An 18,065-nucleotide genomic window follows, 5' to 3' on the forward strand; every position below is an offset into this window, starting at 1 on the left:
GATCATCTAATGGCACTTCTATAACAAGAGTCTGGCCTCATTCCAGCCTTGGTTTAAACCTGGACAAAAGAGCTGAATTCCAGAGGGGAGGAGAGAAGGACAGCCCTTCACATCAAGGCTGCGATAGGATTAGGGTTAAAATTAGCCCTAATCCTGATCCTATCAACTGTTTGGTATCACAGAGCCCTGGCAAAATTGGAATCAACGGGAAACCAGGGGGCAAACTCTCCGGTGGTTAGAGTCATACCTGCCACATAGGAAGATGGTCATGGTTGTTTGAGGTCAGTCAACTCAGCTCCAGGACATCCCTGCAGGAGTCTCTCAGGGTAATGGGGTAATGTCCTAGGTCCAACCATCTTCAGCTGCTTCATCAATGACCTTCCCTCCATTATAAGGTCAGAAATGGGGATGCTCACTAATGATTGCACAGTGTTCAGCACCATTTGATACTCCTCTGACACTGAAGCAATCCATGTTCAAATGCAACAAGATCTGGACAATATCCGGGCTTAGGCTGACAAATGGCGAGTAACATTTTTATCACACAAATGTCAGGCTATAGCCATCTCAAACAAGAAAGAATCCAACCTTCACCTGGTTGGGAGTGAAAGGGGAAATGAGGAGGACAGAATTGTCAAACTGACATTTACCAGGGCAAGGCAATGAGTGTGGGATGTGGAATCTGGAAGTCAGCTGATGTTTGCAACCCACCTGGGGAACCCTGTCTGATAAGCTCAGGATGAGGCTGTATCATGTTCCTGAACATGGACAATCCGGCTGTGCCTGGGAATCTCAGACACCTGAAGAAATCGCCCTTCCCAACCCTACCAACAGAACTCCTTCCCTCCTCTCCTGAGATTCCCAGGTTCTTGCTGGGAACAGCCAGACTCACGTGGACTTAATGAATTCAGCAGATTCAGATTTACATGATCATCAGATTTAATAAAACTGGAATCACAAACTCTGAAACCCAGCCTCGACTGATTATTTCCGCAAACTGAAGCGACTCTGACCGATTGCTAGGTAATCAGTATAGCAACATTCATGCAGCTACACTGACCTATCACACACACGTGTAGGAGTGATTTACAAGCTGTCCAATCATGTGCTTTCAATGACAGATCAACTTGTAAAAGTGTCCCGAATGGTCTCACATGGAAATTCCATCAGATATGAATGATCAAACACCAGTCAGACGCAGAGACTTTGCCACACTCTTCCCTAGCCAGACACCCACACTAACCCTTACACACTGACACACACCGATTGTGAACGATGGCCTCATTTCCCTGTAAGCTTCAGGACTTGTTGCACCATCTCGCCTATCCCGTCGAAGATGTGATGTAGTTTAGTTTCACACATGAAGGCCGGAGTGGTCACAACCTGATTCTGAAGATCCACGTGGGCAGAGTACGGACAGCACGTTAAAGAAACTAAATGAGTAAGCCCAGGGATAGCACCCAGCACCAGGCAACCGCTCCCCCCATTCCCCCCACCCAGTCTCCCCCGGCCCCGCAACACCCAGCTACAAGCATCCACAACCACCTCCGCCCCCTCTCCTCCACCCCCCCACCACCCCCCGCGGCCAGTGTCCTGTTTCCTCCTGACCAATCCGTGAGTGCCTGGAAGCTGCAGTGAAGGATATGCTGACATCATGAACTGTGTGCTTGCCTCCCATTGCATTGATAGCAGCTGCTGTTCCACAATATGGCCATTTCCCACCTTCCTCATCTTCATGACCAACAGTGACCTCTACTCCGGGAAGGACTTTAGCAGCCAGCACAGGAGCGATGCAACACAACCTGGAACATCAGAGGGAGAAAGGGCAACTCCATGACAACTGGAGCAGAGCACTCATGCCCATCTTTAACCCGGGTTAGACGGGAACTAAGATTAAACCCACACTATTGCACTCAAATGGACAACAATGTTAAACTCGATATCTGACTGGGTTTGAGGGAAACACAGCAAAATTCAAACATCGAGCTCCCTCGCACTGTTACCCCTCTCCCCACAGCAGCCTGTCTTACTGATTGTATCTCTACTGATGTTAATCCAGCTCTCTCACACTGTCACCTCACATTACCAACCATTGTGATCCTTACCCAATCGGCTTCTTTGCCTTGTGGAACTCATTAAGGACACGTTCAATATCAGGAATGACTTTACAGTCCTTCCCATCCGTGGCAAAGGTGGAGCTGAGAAGCAACAGAATTAAGAGGTTATTCTCACTGCCACAACCGGCATATACATTGTAACCATCACAATCGGAGCACCAACAATTTAAATTCACAATATTCCGACAGTGCAGCACTCCCTCAGCGCTGACCCTCTGACAGTGCAGCACTCCCTCAGCGCTGACCCTCTGACAGTGCAGCACTCCCTCAGCGCTGACCCTCTGACAGTGCAGCACTCCCTCAGCGCTGACCCTCTGACAGTGCAGCACTCCCTCAGTACTGACCCTCTGACAGTGCAGCACTCCCTCAGTACTGACCCTCCGACAGTGCGGCGCTCCCTCAGTACTGACCCTCCGACAGTGCGGCGCTCCCTCAGCACTGACCCTCCGACAGTGCGGCACTCCCTCAGTACTGACCCTCCGACAGTGCGGCACTCCCTCAGCACTGACCCTCGGACAGTGCGGCACTCCCTCAGCACTGACCCTCCCACAATTCTACACTCCCTCAGCACTGACCCTCTGACAGTGCAGCACTCCCTCAGCACTGACCCTCCCACAACCCTGCACTCTCTCAGCACTGACCCTCCCACAATCCTACACTCCCGACAGTGCGGCACACCCTCAGTACTGATCCTCCGACAGTGCGGCACTCCCTCAGCCCTGACCCTCCGACAGTGCGGCACTCCCTCAGCACTGACCCTCCCACAACCCTGCACTCCCTCAGTACTGACCCTCCCACAACCCTGCACTCTCTCAGCACTGACCCTCCCACAATCCTGCACTCCCGACAGTGCGGCACTCCCTCAGCACTGACCCTCCGACAGTGCGGCACTCCCTCAGCACTGACCCTCCGACAGTGCGGCACTCCCTCAGCACTGACCCTCCGACAGTGCGGCACTCCCTCAGCACTGACCCTCCGACAGTGCGGCACTCCCTCAGCACTGACCCTCCGACAGTGCGGCACTCCCTCAGCACTGACCCTCCGACAGTGCGGCACTCCCTCAGCACTGACCCTCCGACAGTGCGGCACTCCCTCAGCACTGACCCTCCGACAGTGCGGCACTCCCTCAGCACTGACCCTCCGACAGTGCGGCACTCCCTCAGCACTGACCCTCCGACAGTGCGGCACTCCCTCAGCACTGACCCTCCGACAGTGCGGCACTCCCTCAGCACTGACCCTCCGACAGTGCGGCACTCCCTCAGCACTGACCCTCCGACAGTGCGGCACTCCCTCAGCACTGACCCTCCGACAGTGCGGCACTCCCTCAGCACTGACCCTCCGACAGTGCGGCACTCCCTCAGCACTGACCCTCCGACAGTGCGGCACTCCCTCAGCACTGACCCTCCGACAGTGCGGCACTCCCTCAGCACTGACCCTCCGACAGTGCGGCACTCCCTCAGCACTGACCCTCCGACAGTGCGGCACTCCCTCAGCACTGACCCTCCGACAGTGCGGCACTCCCTCAGCACTGACCCTCCGACAGTGCGGCACTCCCTCAGCACTGACCCTCCGACAGTGCGGCACTCCCTCAGCACTGACCCTCCGACAGTGCGGCACTCCCTCAGCACTGACCCTCCGACAGTGCGGCACTCCCTCAGCACTGACCCTCCGACAGTGCGGCACTCCCTCAGCACTGACCCTCCGACAGTGCGGCACTCCCTCAGCACTGACCCTCCGACAGTGCGGCACTCCCTCAGCACTGACCCTCCGACAGTGCGGCACTCCCTCAGCACTGACCCTCCGACAGTGCGGCACTCCCTCAGCACTGACCCTCCGACAGTGCGGCACTCCCTCAGCACTGACCCTCCGACAGTGCGGCACTCCCTCAGCACTGACCCTCCGACAGTGCGGCACTCCCTCAGCACTGACCCTCCGACAGTGCGGCACTCCCTCAGCACTGACCCTCCGACAGTGCGGCACTCCCTCAGCACTGACCCTCCGACAGTGCGGCACTCCCTCAGCACTGACCCTCCGACAGTGCGGCACTCCCTCAGCACTGACCCTCCGACAGTGCGGCACTCCCTCAGCACTGACCCTCCCATAATTCTACACTCCCTCAGCACTGACCCGCTGACAGTGCTGCACTCCCTCAGCACTGACCCTCCCACAACCCTGGACTCCCTCAGCACTGACCCTCTGACAGTGCAGCGCTCCCTCAGCACTGACCCTCTGACAGTGCAGCGCTCCCTCAGCACTGACCCTCTGACAGTGCAGCGCTCCCTCAGCACTGACCCTCTGACAGTGCAGCGCTCCCTCAGCACTGACCCTCCCACAACCCTGCACTCTCTCAGCACTGACCCTCCCACAATCCTGCACTCCCTCAATACTGACCTTCCGACAGTGCGGCACACCCTCAGCACTGACCCTCCGACAGTGCGGCACACCCTCAGCACTGACCCTCCCACAACCCTGGACTCCCTCAGTACTGACCCTCCCACAATCCTGCACTCCTTCAGCACTGACCCACTGACAGTACAGCATTCCCTCAGCACTGACCCTCCCACAACCCTGGACTCCCTCAGTACTGACCCACTGACAGTGCGGCACTCCCTCAGTACTGACCCTCCGACAGCGCGGCACTCCCTCAGTACTGACCCTCCGACAGCGCGGCACTCCCTCAGTACTGACCCTCCGACAGCGCGGCACTCCCTCAGTACTGACCCTCCGACAGCGCGGCACTCCCTCAGTACTGACCCTCCGACAGCGCGGCACTCCCTCAGTACTGACCCTCCGACAGCGCGGCACTCCCTCAGTACTGACCCTCCGACAGCGCGGCACTCCCTCAGTACTGACCCTCCGACAGCGCGGCACTCCCTCAGTACTGACCCTCCGACAGCGCGGCACTCCCTCAGTACTGACCCTCCGACAGCGCGGCACTCCCTCAGTACTGACCCTCCGACAGCGCGGCACTCCCTCAGTACTGACCCTCCGACAGCGCGGCACTCCCTCAGTACTGACCCTCCGACAGCGCGGCACTCCCTCAGTACTGACCCTCCGACAGCGCGGCACTCCCTCAGTACTGACCCTCCGACAGCGCGGCACTCCCTCAGTACTGACCCTCCGACAGCGCGGCACTCCCTCAGTACTGACCCTCCGACAGCGCGGCACTCCCTCAGTACTGACCCTCCGACAGCGCGGCACTCCCTCAGTACTGACCCTCCGACAGCGCGGCACTCCCTCAGCACTGACCCTCCGACAGCGCGGCACTCCCTCAGCACTGACCCTCCGACAGTGCAGCACTCCCTCAGCACCAACCCTCCGACAGTGCAGCACTCCCTCAGTACTGACCCTCTGACAGTGCGACACTCTCTCAGTACTGACCCTCTGACAGTGCGACACTCTCTCAGTACTGACCCTCTGGCAGTGCGGTATCCCCTCAATACTGACCCTCTGACAGTGTGACACTCCCTCAGCACTGACCCCCTGACAGCGCGGCACTCCCTCAGTACTGACCCTCTGACAGTGCGACACTCTCTCAGTACTGACCCTCTGACAGTGCGACACTCTCTCAGTACTGACCCTCTGGCAGTGCGGTATCCCCTCAATACTGACCCTCTGACAGTGTGACACTCCCTCAGCACTGACCCCCTGACAGTGCTGCACTCCCTCAGCACCAACCCTCCGACAGTGCAGCACTCCCTCAGTACTGACCCTCCGACAGTGCAGCACTCCCTCAGTACTGACCGTCCGACAGTGCAGCACTCCCTCAGTACTGACCCTCCGACAGTGCAGCACTCCCTCAGCACTGACCCTCCGACAGTGCAGCACTCCCATTAGTTTCCATTTTAATCAGCAATGCTACCTCACTTTCCTTTTTTTTCTATTTTCTAAAACTGAAAACCTCTGGATATTGAATTTCCACGCCTGGTCACCCTGCAGCCACACATTTGTCGTTACACCTACAGTATATCCTACCCATTTAGAGCCATTTCCCTGTCGCCTGTCTTTCTGTAAAGGTTCTCTCACTCAAGCTGATTGCTTCAGACTCAGCAGTTGAGCAGAAGATGGCCGATATTAATGAGCAGTTTGTGTCTCCCACAGACCTCACTGAATCCAATGGAAGTTGCTGTCGCCAGGTCCCATCACGTGCCTGTCACCCGCTCATTCACACGGTTATACTCACAGATTCTTGGCTGCACCAAACCCTCCAGGGAAGATAACAGCATCATGGTCCCGGGCATTCAGTCGCGCAAGATCCAGGATCTTACCACGAGCAATCCGGGCTGATTCCACCAGAACATTCCTGACAGAGAGAGAGAGTGAGAGAGAGTGAGAGAGAGTGAGAGAGAGTGAGAGAGAGTGAGAGAGAGTGAGAGAGAGTGAGAGAGAGTGAGAGAGAGTGAGAGAGAGTGAGAGAGAGTGAGCGGTCTGAACAGATTTCAAATAAAAATCTCCACAGAAGTGGGAGTGTGACAACTACAGACAGGTAGAGAGCATGCAGGTGAGAGGGTGAGAGGGTTTATGGGTAAGGCGGGTGGAGGCAGACAGCAAAGGCGGACAGGGTATTGGGGAAGCAAGGGTTACTAAGGGGCAGAAAGATAAAACACAATGAATCGAACATAACCGTAATCCCAGATTCCCTGACTGATTAAAAATCTATCTCAGACTTAAATATACACAAGGACTCTCTGTGACAAGGAATTCCAAAGAATTCCACTCCCAAAGATAAGAAATTCCTCCTTACCTCAGTCAGAAAGTGGGTCCCCTTAATTCTGAGACCACTGGTCCTCGATTCTCCTATGTGTTAACTATCCTATTCGCTTGCTCTGCCAATTTCGGTTAACTGTGAATAATTACCCCCAGATCCCTCTTTTCCTCTAAGTTGCCCAGTGCCCTGCCATTCACTAAATACCCCCTCATCTTGTTTCTTCTTCCAAAGTGCAAAAGAAGCAAGGTGCTGGGTGCTGGCAGGTGGGACTAGAGAAGGTTAGAATACCTGGTCAGCATGGACGGGTTGGACCGAAGCGTCTGTTTTCGTGCTGTTCATCTCTATGACTCAACTTTTAACAGAGGATCAGTTCCCACTCAAAAAAGAATAGAGAACAATAGGAAACAAGAACAGATGTAAAGTATTTGCAAAAGAAGCAAGGTGATGTCAGAACAAAAACCACACAGTAACTGGTTCGGGTGTGGAATAAGACTATTAGCTCATAGTCTTGCACTTATCAGGGTTAAATACGATCTGCCACTGCTCTGCCCACCTGGCCAACCTAAATACATCTTAGAGGAGAAAGTCAGGACTGCAGATGCTGGAGACCAGAGTTGAAAAATGTGGTGCTGGAAAAACACAGCAGGCCAGGTAGCATCCGAGGAGCAGGAGAATCGACGGTTCGGGCATAAGCCCTTCTTCCTGAAGGAGAGCTTATGCCCGAACCGTCGATTCTCCTGCTCCTCGGATACTGCCTGGCCTGCTGTGTTTTTCCAGCATCACATTTTTCAACTCTAAATATATCTTATGACTTGGAACCCTCTTCTTCACTATGAACACCCCACCAATCTTGGGGTCATCTGCAAATTTGTTTAACATTCCCCCCACATTTTCATCAATACCATTTATGTCCACAATAAACACTAAGGGTCCCAGTGCTGATCCTGGTGGAACACCTCTGGACACCGCCCTCCAGTCACTCAGACAGCCTTTCACCACTAGCCATTGTGTCCTATTACTCAGTCAGTTTCTGATCCATCTCATCAAAATTCCCTGAATCCCATGTGATTTTACCTTCTCAATCAGTCTGTCATGTGGCACCTCGTCAGAACCTTTACATCAACTGAATGTCCATCATTTACATATTTGAAAAACTCTAAAAATCTGTTGGGCATGATCTCCATCTGACAAAGCTCTGCTGAATATCCTTAATTAACCCTTGCTTTTCAATGTCGATATTAATTTTCTCCTTCAGAATTTTCTACAGTTGTTTCCCTACCACCATGTGCTGTTACCTGGTTTGACACGGTTCTGTCTCTCAGGAATTGCTGATCCAATAACAGGCCATCAGCCTGAACTGATAGCTCTGCTCCTCTGGACAGAAGCTGCATGACGTCCTGAAGTTCTCCACCACATTGTATTTCTTTATACAACCACCTCCATGATAATAGCACCTTCTATCAGGTTATTTAGCACCCAGGGGTGGTACAGAGATACCCCTGTACACCCAGGTACACAGGCATGTTCCAATACTCACAGGGTTCAGGCTGTACTCACCGGCTATCACCAGCAGGCTCTCCCTTCACATGGTCCACAACGTGCATCTGCGGGATATCAGGAGCATAAACCTGGAACTCAGCCCCTCCACGACTCAGGTGAACCAAAATCCTAAATCACAACACGTCCGATTCATTCACCTGGAGTCAGCACCACGGAGCTCAGGTAATACAGCACAGGGTTAGATACAGAGTAAAGCTCCCTCTACACTGTCCCCCATCAAACCCTCGCAGGACAGGGACAGCACGGGGTTAGATACAGAGTAAAGCTCCCTCTACGCTGTCCCCCCATCAAACACTCCCAGGACAGGGACAGCACGGGGATAGACACAGAGTAAAGCTCCCTCTACACTGTCCCCCTCACACACTCTCAGGACAGGGACAGCATGGGGTCAGATACAGAGTAAAGCTCCCTCTACACTGTCCCCCCCATCAAACACTCCCAGGACAGGGACAGCACGGGGTTAGATACAGAGTAAAGCTCCCTCTACACTGTCCCCATCACACACTCCCAGGACAGGGACAGCATGGGGATAGACACAGAGTAAAGCTCCCTCTACACTGTCCCCATCAAACACTCCCAGGGTCAGGGACAGCACGGGGTTAGATACAGAGTAAAGCTCCCTCTACACTGTCCCCATCACACACTCCCAGGACAGGGACAGCATGGGGATAGACACAGAGTAAAGCTCCCTCTACACTGTCCCCATCACACACTCCCAGGACAGGGACAGCATGGGGATAGACACAGAGTAAAGCTCCCTCTACACTGTCCCCCTCACACACTCCGAGGACAGGGACAGCACAGAGTTAGATACAGAGTAAAGCTTCCTCTACACTGTCCCCATCAAACACTCCCAGGACAGGGACAGCACGGGGTTAGATACAGAGTAAAGCTCCCTCTACACTGTCCCCGTCACACACTCCCAGGACAGGGACAGCATGGGGATAGACACAGAGTAAAGCTCCCTCTACACTGTCCCCCTCACACACTCTCAGGACAGGGACAGCATGGGGTCAGATACAGAGTAAAGCTCCCTCTACACTGTCCCCCCATCAAACACTCCCAGGACAGGGACAGCATGGGGATAGACACAGAGTAAAGCTCCCTCTACACTGTCCCCCTCACACACTCTCAGGACAGGGACAGCATGGGGTCAGATACAGAGTAAAGCTCCCTCTACACTGTCCCCCCCATCAAACACTCCCAGGACAGGGACAGCACGGGGTTAGATACAGAGTAAAGCTCCCTCTACACTGTCCCCATCACACACTCCCAGGACAGGGACAGCATGGGGATAGACACAGAGTAAAGCTCCCTCTACACTGTCCCCATCAAACACTCCCAGGGTCAGGGACAGCACGGGGTTAGATACAGAGTAAAGCTCCCTCTACACTGTCCCCATCACACACTCCCAGGACAGGGACAGCATGGGGATAGACACAGAGTAAAGCTCCCTCTACACTGTCCCCCTCACACACTCTCAGGACAGGGACAGCATGGGGTCAGATACAGAGTAAAGCTCCTTCTACACTGTCCCCCCATCAAACACTCCCAGGACAGGGACAGCACGGGGTGAGATACAGGGTAAAGCTCCCTCTACACTGTCCCCATCACACACTCCCAGGACAGGGACAGCATGGGGATAGACACAGAGTAAAGCTCCCTCTACACTGTCCCCATCAAACACTCCCAGGGATAGGGACAGCACGGGGTTAGATACAGAGTAAAGCTCCCTCTACACTGTCCCCATCACACACTCCCAGGACAGGGACAGCATGGGGATAGACACAGAGTAAAGCTCCCTCTACACTGTCCCCCATCAAACCCTCCCAGGGACAGGGACAGCATGGGGTTAGATACAGAGTAAAGCTCTCTCTACACTGTCCCCCATCAAACCCTCCGAGGACAGGGACAGCACAGGGTTAGATACAGAGTAAAGCTCCCTCTACACTGTCCCCCATCAAACCCTCCCAGGGACAGGGACAGCATGGGGTTAGATACAGAGTAAAGCTCTCTCTACACTGTCCCCCATCAAACCCTCCGAGGACAGGGACAGCACAGGGTTAGATACAGAGTAAAGCTCCCTCTACACCGTCCCCATCAAACACTCCCAGGACAGGGACAGCACAGGGTTAGGTACAGAGTAAAGCTCCCTCTACACTGTCCCCATCAAACACTCCCAGGACAGGGACAACATGGGGTTAGATACAGAGTAAATCGCCCTCTACACTGTCCCCCATTATATCCTCCCAGGGCAGGGACAGCGGCAGGGACACGGACAGCAACAGCACGGGGTCAGATACAGAGTAAAGCTTCCTCTACACTCAGCCCCTCCACAACTCAGGTGAACCAAAATCCTAAATCACATCAAATTAATTCACCTGGAGTCAACACCACGGAGCTCAGGTAATACAGCACAGGGTTAGATACAGAGTAAAGCTCCCTCTAAACTGTCACCATCAAACCCTCGCAGGGACAGTGACAACATGGGGTTAGCTACAGAGTAAAGCTCCCTCTACACTGTCCCCATCACACACTCCCAGGACAGGGACAGCATGGGGTCAGATACAGAGTAAAGCTCCCTCTACACTGTCCCCATCAAACACTCCCAGGACAAGGACAGCACGGGGTTAGATACAGAGTAAAGCTCCCTCTACACTGTCCCCATCAAACACTCCCAGGACAGGGACAGCACGGGGTTAGATACAGAGTAAAGCTCACTCTACACTGTCCCCATCAAACACTCCCAGGACAAGGACAGCACGGGGTTAGATACAGAGTAAAGCTCCCTCTACACTGTCCCCATCAAACACTCCCAGGACAGGGACAGCACGGGGTTAGATACAGAGTAAAGCTCCCTCTACACTGTCCCCATCAAACACTCCCAGGACAGGGACAGGGACAGGGAGAGGGAGAGGGAGAGGACGGGGTTAGCTGGTGAAGGGGGTTAATCTCTGGCAGTTTGTGTTTGATTTTGTGTAAAATGTTCTTACGCTGAAGCCTCGTGAATTTCAGATCCATCAAAAACTCCACACCCAGAGAGGACCTGCAGGAGGAACACACACTCCGCTCAGAGGGACACAGGGACACACACTCCCCCCACACACACACCACCCCCCCCACAGCCCCACCCCAACCCCCACCCCCCCCACCACACACACTCCGCTCAGAGAGACACTGACTCCCCCCACACCCCCACCCCCCCCGGGGCCCGGGCACACACACACCCCCACCCCACACACACTCCGCTCAGGGACACAGGGACAGAGACTCCCCCGACCCCCCCGGGGCCCGGGCACACACACCCCCCCACCCCACACACACTCCGCTCAGGGACAGAGACTCCCCCCACCCCCCCGGGGCCCGGGCACACACACCCCCCCACCCCACACACACTCCGCTCAGGGACACAGGGACAGAGACTCCCCCCACCCCCCGGGGCCCGGGCACACACACACCCCCACCCCACACACACTCCGCTCAGGGACACAGGGACAGAGACTCCCCCCACCCCCCGGGCACACACACACCCCCACCCCCCCCCAACACTCCGCTCAGGGACACAGGGACAGAGACTCCCCCCACCCCCCGGGGCCCGGGCACACACACACCCCCACCCCCCCAACACTCCGCTCAGGGACACAGGGACAGAGACTCACCCCACCCCCCCGGGGCCCGGGCACACACCCCCACCCCCCCCACACACTCCGCTCAGGGACAGGGGGACACGGGGGACACGGGGACAGGGGGGACACGGGGGACAGGGGGGACACGGGGGACAGGGGGGACACGGGGACAGAGACTCCCCCCACACTTTCCTCTCTCTCCCCCCCTCACCCTCAGACAGGGGGGACAGGGGGGACAGGGGGGACACGGGGGGGGGACGGGGGGACACGGGGGGACACGGGGACAGGGGGGACACGGGGGGACAGGGGGGACGGGGGGACAGGGGGGACAGGGAGACAGGGGGGACAGGGAGACGGGGGGACGCGGGGGGACGCGGGGGGACACGGGGACGGGGGGGACAGGGGGACACGGACAGGGGGACACGGACAGGGGGGACGGGGGGACAGGGGGGACAGGGACAGGGGGACGGGGACAGGGACAGGGGGGACAGGGACAGGGGGGACGGGGACAGGGACAGGGACAGGGACAGGGGGACGGGGACAGGGACAGGGGGGACAGGGACAGGGACAGGGACAGGGGGACGGGGACAGGGGACAGGGACAGGGACAGGGGGACGGGGACAGGGGGACGGGGACAGGGACAGGGACAGGGGGACAGGGGGACGGGGACAGGGACAGGGACAGGGACAGGGGGACAGGGGGACAGGGACAGGGGGACAGGGGGACAGGGACAGGGGGACAGGGACAGGGGGACGGGGACAGGGGGACGGGGACAGGGACAGGGACAGGGGGACAGGGGGACGGGGACAGGGACAGGGACAGGGACAGGGAGACGGGGACAGGGGGACAGGGACAGGGGGACAGGGGGACAGGGACAGGGGGACAGGGGGACAGGGACAGGGGGACGGGGACAGGGACAGGGACAGGGACAGGGACAGGGGGACGGGGACAGGGACACAGGGACAGTGGGACAGTGGGACGGGGACAGTGGGACAGGGACAGGGACAGGGACAGGGGGACGGGGACAGGGACAGGGACAGGGGGACGGGGACAGGGACAGGGACAGGGACAGGGGGACAGGGACAGTGGGACGGGGACAGGGACAGGGACAGGGGGACGGGGACAGGGGGACGGGGACAGGGGGACGGGGACAGGGGGACAGGGACAGGGGGACAGGGACAGGGACAGGGGGACAGGGACAGGGGGACGGGGACAGGGGGACAGGGACAGGGACAGGGGGACAGGGACAGGGGGACGGGGACAGGGGGACAGGGACAGGGACAGGGGGACAGGGACAGGGGGACAGGGACAGGGACAGGGGGACAGGGACAGGGGGACGGGGACAGGGGGACGGGGACAGGGGGACGGGGACAGGGACAGGGGGACAGGGACAGGGGGACGGGGACAGGGGGACGGGGACAGGGGGACAGGGACAGGGGGACAGGGACAGGGGGACGGGGACAGGGACAGGGACAGGGGGACAGGGGGACGGGGACAGGGGGACAGGGACAGGGGGACGGGGACAGGGGGACGGGGACAGGGGGACAGGGACAGGGGGACGGGGACAGGGGGACGGGGACAGGGACAGGGACAGGGGGACAGGGGGACGGGGACAGGGGGACAGGGACAGGGGGACGGGGACAGGGGGACGGGGACAGGGGGACAGGGACAGGGGGACAGGGACAGGGGGACGGGGACAGGGGGACAGGGACAGGGGGACGGGGACAGGGGGACAGGGACAGGGGGACAGGGACAGGGGGACAGGGACAGGGGGACGGGGACAGGGGGACAGGGACAGGGGGACAGGGACAGGGACAGGGGGACAGGGACAGTGGGACGGGGACAGGGACAGGGACAGGGGGACGGGGACAGGGGGACGGGGACAGGGGGACGGGGACAGGGGGACGGGGACAGGGGGACAGGGACAGGGGGACAGGGACAGGGACAGGGGGACAGGGACAGGGGGACGGGGACAGGGGGACGGGGACAGGGGACAGGGACAGGGGGACAGGGGGACGGGGACAGGGGGACGGGGACAGGGGGACAGGGACAGGGACAGGGACAGGGGGACGGGGACAGGGGGACAGGGACAGGGACAGGGACAGGGGGACAGGGACAGGGGGACGGGGACAGGGGGACGGGGACAGGGGGACAGGGACAGGGACAGGGACAGGGACAGAGGGACAGGGACAGGGACAGGGGGACAGGGACAGGGGGACGGGGACAGGGGGGGACGGGGACAGGGACAGGGGGACAGGGACAGGGGGACGGGGACAGGGACAGGGGGACGGGGACAGGGGGACAGGGACAGGGACAGGGGGACGGGGACAGGGACACACAGGCTCCCCCCACACATTCCTCTCTCTCTCTCTCTCTCTCCCCCCCCCCCCGGGTCCGGACCCTCACACCCCCCCCGCTCTCAGACAGTGCCCCCTCCCCCGGACACTGACCACTGCGACCCGAGGCTCCGGCCGCGAGGCCGACATTAACCGGTAAAAACGGACACCGAGCGCGCGCAAGGACAGCAACATGGCGGCAACGGGTGGGCGGGGCCTGTGAGAAGGGGCGGGGCCTAGTCCTCTGGGTTGGGGAGGGGCCCGTGTAGCGGGGCGGGGCTGGGCCGGGCCAATGAGGGGTGTGCTCGTGGGGTTAGGGCGTGGCCGTTGGGACGGTCCCGTGACGAGGGGGCGTGGCCTAGCGCCCAAACTGTGTGAATGCGAGTGGAGCTCTGAGTGAGTGAGTAACCAACCAATGGCGAGAGAGGATGGAGAGTGACCATTGGAGACACTGTCCCCACAGAGTGACCCAGAGAGAGTGACCATTGGAGAGAGTGACCATTGGAGACACTATCCCCACAGAGTGACCCAGAGAGAGTGACCCCAGAGTGACCATTGGAGAGAGTGACCCAGAGAGAGACCATTGGAGACACTGTCCCCAGAGAGAGACCATTGGAGACACTGTCCCCACAGAGTGACCCAGAGAGAGTGACCCCAGAGTGACCATTGGAGACACTGTCCCCACAGAGTGACCATTGGAGAGAGTGACCCAGAGAGTGACCATTGGAGACCCTGTCCCCAGAGAGAGGCCATTGGCGACACTGTCCTCAGAGAGTGACCCAGAGAGAGTGACCCCAGAGTGACCATTGGAGACCCTGTCCCCAGAGAGTGACCATTGGAGAAAGTGACCCCAGAGAGTGACCCAGAGAGAGTGACCATTGGACCAGGTAATGTTCTGGGACACTGCTATGGCAAATGACAAAAATCTGAATTCAATAAAAGTCTGGGTGAAGAGTCTCCTGATGAATCGATTGTTGGAAAAGCCCATCCAGGTCACGAATAACGTGGTCTGGCCTACATGTGACTCCAGACCCACAGCCGTGTGGCTGACTCTTAACTGCCCCCTGGGGAATTAGGGCTGGGCAGTATATGCTGGCCGAGGCAGTGACACCCTCATCCTGTGAATGAAGAAAAAAAATTCGGCTGAGCCAGCCGTACCCACATCCCATGAGTGCACAAATGACAGCACAGCTCTGCAGATAGCATGGGGGTTTGGGAGCAAAGGGACACATCTCCTCTTGTCAGTGAAGAGTTCGAATGCAGAAGAAAGAATAGACTGACTTCTCAAGTTCTTTTGATTTATGGTCAATGAGATCCAAATTTTGGCAGTTGCAGAGCAACGAGAGATCCTCAGACCAGGGTTTCAGAGTCAGTTAGCAATTAGCAGTATTTTTTAAAATTAATTTCATTGAGAGGAAGAACATTATAGCTACTTCTGTTTTAAGGATTATCCAATTATCGACAGAGACATTAACACTGTTCTTTCTTGTAAGCCTCTCCACAACTGCCAAATCTGGGTGAGTACTGAAAAAACATTCCTGATGAAGGGCTTTTGCCCGAAACGTCGATTTCGCTGCTCGTTGGATGCTGCCTGAACTGCTGTGCTCTTCCAGCACCACTGATCCAGAATCTGGTTTACCTTACCTGAAAAAACAACTTCCATTCAGAGGCTGCTGCTAGGCAATCTAGCACAGATTCCAGCCTCCTCCACGTTGGTTTGTCTAACAATTAAGCTATAAGCCCAGAATTATATCTTCTTAAAAGCTTTGTCAATCTTTCCATAACAGTGAGTAAACCACTTTCTCTTTAGTATTTTAGAGCATCAAACATTCCAGCACAGTACAGGCCCTTCTGCCTTTGATGTTGTGCCGACCTGTGGAACCAATCTGAAGCCCATCTACACTATTCCATTCTCTTCCATATGTCTATCCAATGACCATTACAATGCCCTTAAAGTTGGCGAGTCTACTACTATTGCAGGCAGTGCGTTCCACATCCCTACTACTCTGAGTAAAGAGACTACCTCTGACATCTGTCCTATATCTATCACCCGGGTAAAAAGTGAGGTCTGCAGATGCTGGAGATCAGAGCTGAAAATGTGTTGCTGGTTAAAGCGCAGCAGGTCAGGCAGCATCCAAGGAACAGGAAATTCAACGTTTCGGGCAAAAGCCCTTCATCAGGAATTCCTGATGAAGGGCTTTTGCCCGAAACGTCGAATTTCCTGTTCCTTGGATGCTGCCTGACCTATATCTATCACCTCTCAATTTAAAGCTATGTCCCCTCCAGCCATAACCATCTGAGGGAAAAGGCTCTCATTGTCCACCCTATCGAAGTCTGATTATCTTATGTCTCAATGAAGTCACCTCTCAACCTTCTTCTAACGAAAACAGCCTCAAGTCCCTCAGCCTTTCCTCACAAGACCTTCCCTCCATACCAGCAACATCCTAATAAATCTCCTCTGAACCCTTTCCAAAGCTTCCACATCCAAGCAGCTGCACCAGAGTTTTGTACAGCTGCAGCATGACCTCATGGCTCCAAAACTCAATCCCTCTACCAATAAAAGCTAAAACACTGTATGCCCTAACAACCCTTTCAACCTGGGTGGCAACTTTCAGGGATCTAGGTACATGGGACACCGAGATCCCTCTGCTCATCTACACTACCAAGAATCTTCCCATCAGCCCAATACTCTGTATTCCTGTTGCTTCTTCCAAAGTGAATCACCTCACACTTTTCCACATTAAACTCCATTTGCCACCTCTCAGCCCAGCTCTGCAGCTTATCTATGTCCCTCTGTAACCTGCAACATCCTTCTGCACTGTCCACAACTCCACCGACATTAGTGTCATCTGCAAATTTACGAACCCATCCTCCAATGCCCTCTTCCATTTTCATCACCAAGAAACTACAAGATGATCAGAGGATTAGATAGGGTAGACAGTGAAAGTCTTTTTCCTAGTATGATGATGTCAGCGTGTACGAGAGGGCATAACTACAAATTGAGGGGTGATAGATTTAAGACAGATGTCAGAGGCAGGTTCTTTACTCAGAGAGTGGTAAGGGTGTGGAATGCCCCACCTGCCAATGTAGTTAACTCAGCCACATCAGGGAGATTTAAACAATCCTTGGATAAGCACATGGCTGATCATGGGATCGTGTCGGGGGATGAGCTGAGAATAGTTCACAGGTTGGTGCAACATTGAGGGCCGAAGGGCCTGTTCTGCGCTGTACTGTTCTATGTGCTATAACTGCATAATAAATCCAGAAATGCCCAAATGACTTCATATCCTGGTTTCTCATTGTTGGTAAATACATGTGTATTTCTAACACATCTTCATCCTGGCAAAATGAAATGCCATTTCCAAATGCATTTCATTACAATGTAGAAATGATACATAAATAATAAAGCCTAAGAAAATTACATTAATCCATTTTTGTTCACACTTTATATGGGATTTACACAATTTCTTCTACTAATAATCATACTTCTAACATTGTGACGTAACGGATTCTTCATCCAGCGATCAGGAGTATTTATCAAATAATTCACTTTATTGGTATGAAGGTGTAGAAGTGTACTGTACCTTTAAGAGAATTGAGAGTGAGCAAGGACTTAGACAGGCACACAGAGTGCTGAAGAAATTACAATGTAACATTTGGTCCAGCAGGTTGCTATGAGACAAAAAACAAATTCAAATTTGGCCAATCAGTTTAAACT

At 56.0% G+C, this 18,065-nt stretch overlaps 1 protein-coding gene across 1 annotated transcript; it reads right to left on the bottom strand.

Annotated features, from left to right (window-relative positions):
• Positions 1–921: 921 nt before the first annotated feature.
• Positions 922–14,562, bottom strand: gatd3 (glutamine amidotransferase class 1 domain containing 3). The gene is made up of 7 exons (XM_060833873.1): positions 14,462–14,562; positions 11,379–11,431; positions 8,383–8,493; positions 6,301–6,420; positions 2,106–2,198; positions 1,646–1,802; positions 922–1,410 (listed from the first exon to the last, which is right to left on the bottom strand). Exons 1-7 carry the CDS (start codon positions 14,540–14,542, stop codon positions 1,282–1,284), a joined length of 744 nt encoding a protein of 247 aa, XP_060689856.1. The 5' UTR covers positions 14,543–14,562; the 3' UTR covers positions 922–1,281.
• Positions 14,563–18,065: the final 3,503 nt, after the last annotated feature.

Source organism: Hemiscyllium ocellatum, chromosome 12 (assembly GCF_020745735.1).
Source record: "Hemiscyllium ocellatum isolate sHemOce1 chromosome 12, sHemOce1.pat.X.cur, whole genome shotgun sequence".
NCBI lineage: Eukaryota > Metazoa > Chordata > Chondrichthyes > Orectolobiformes > Hemiscylliidae > Hemiscyllium > Hemiscyllium ocellatum.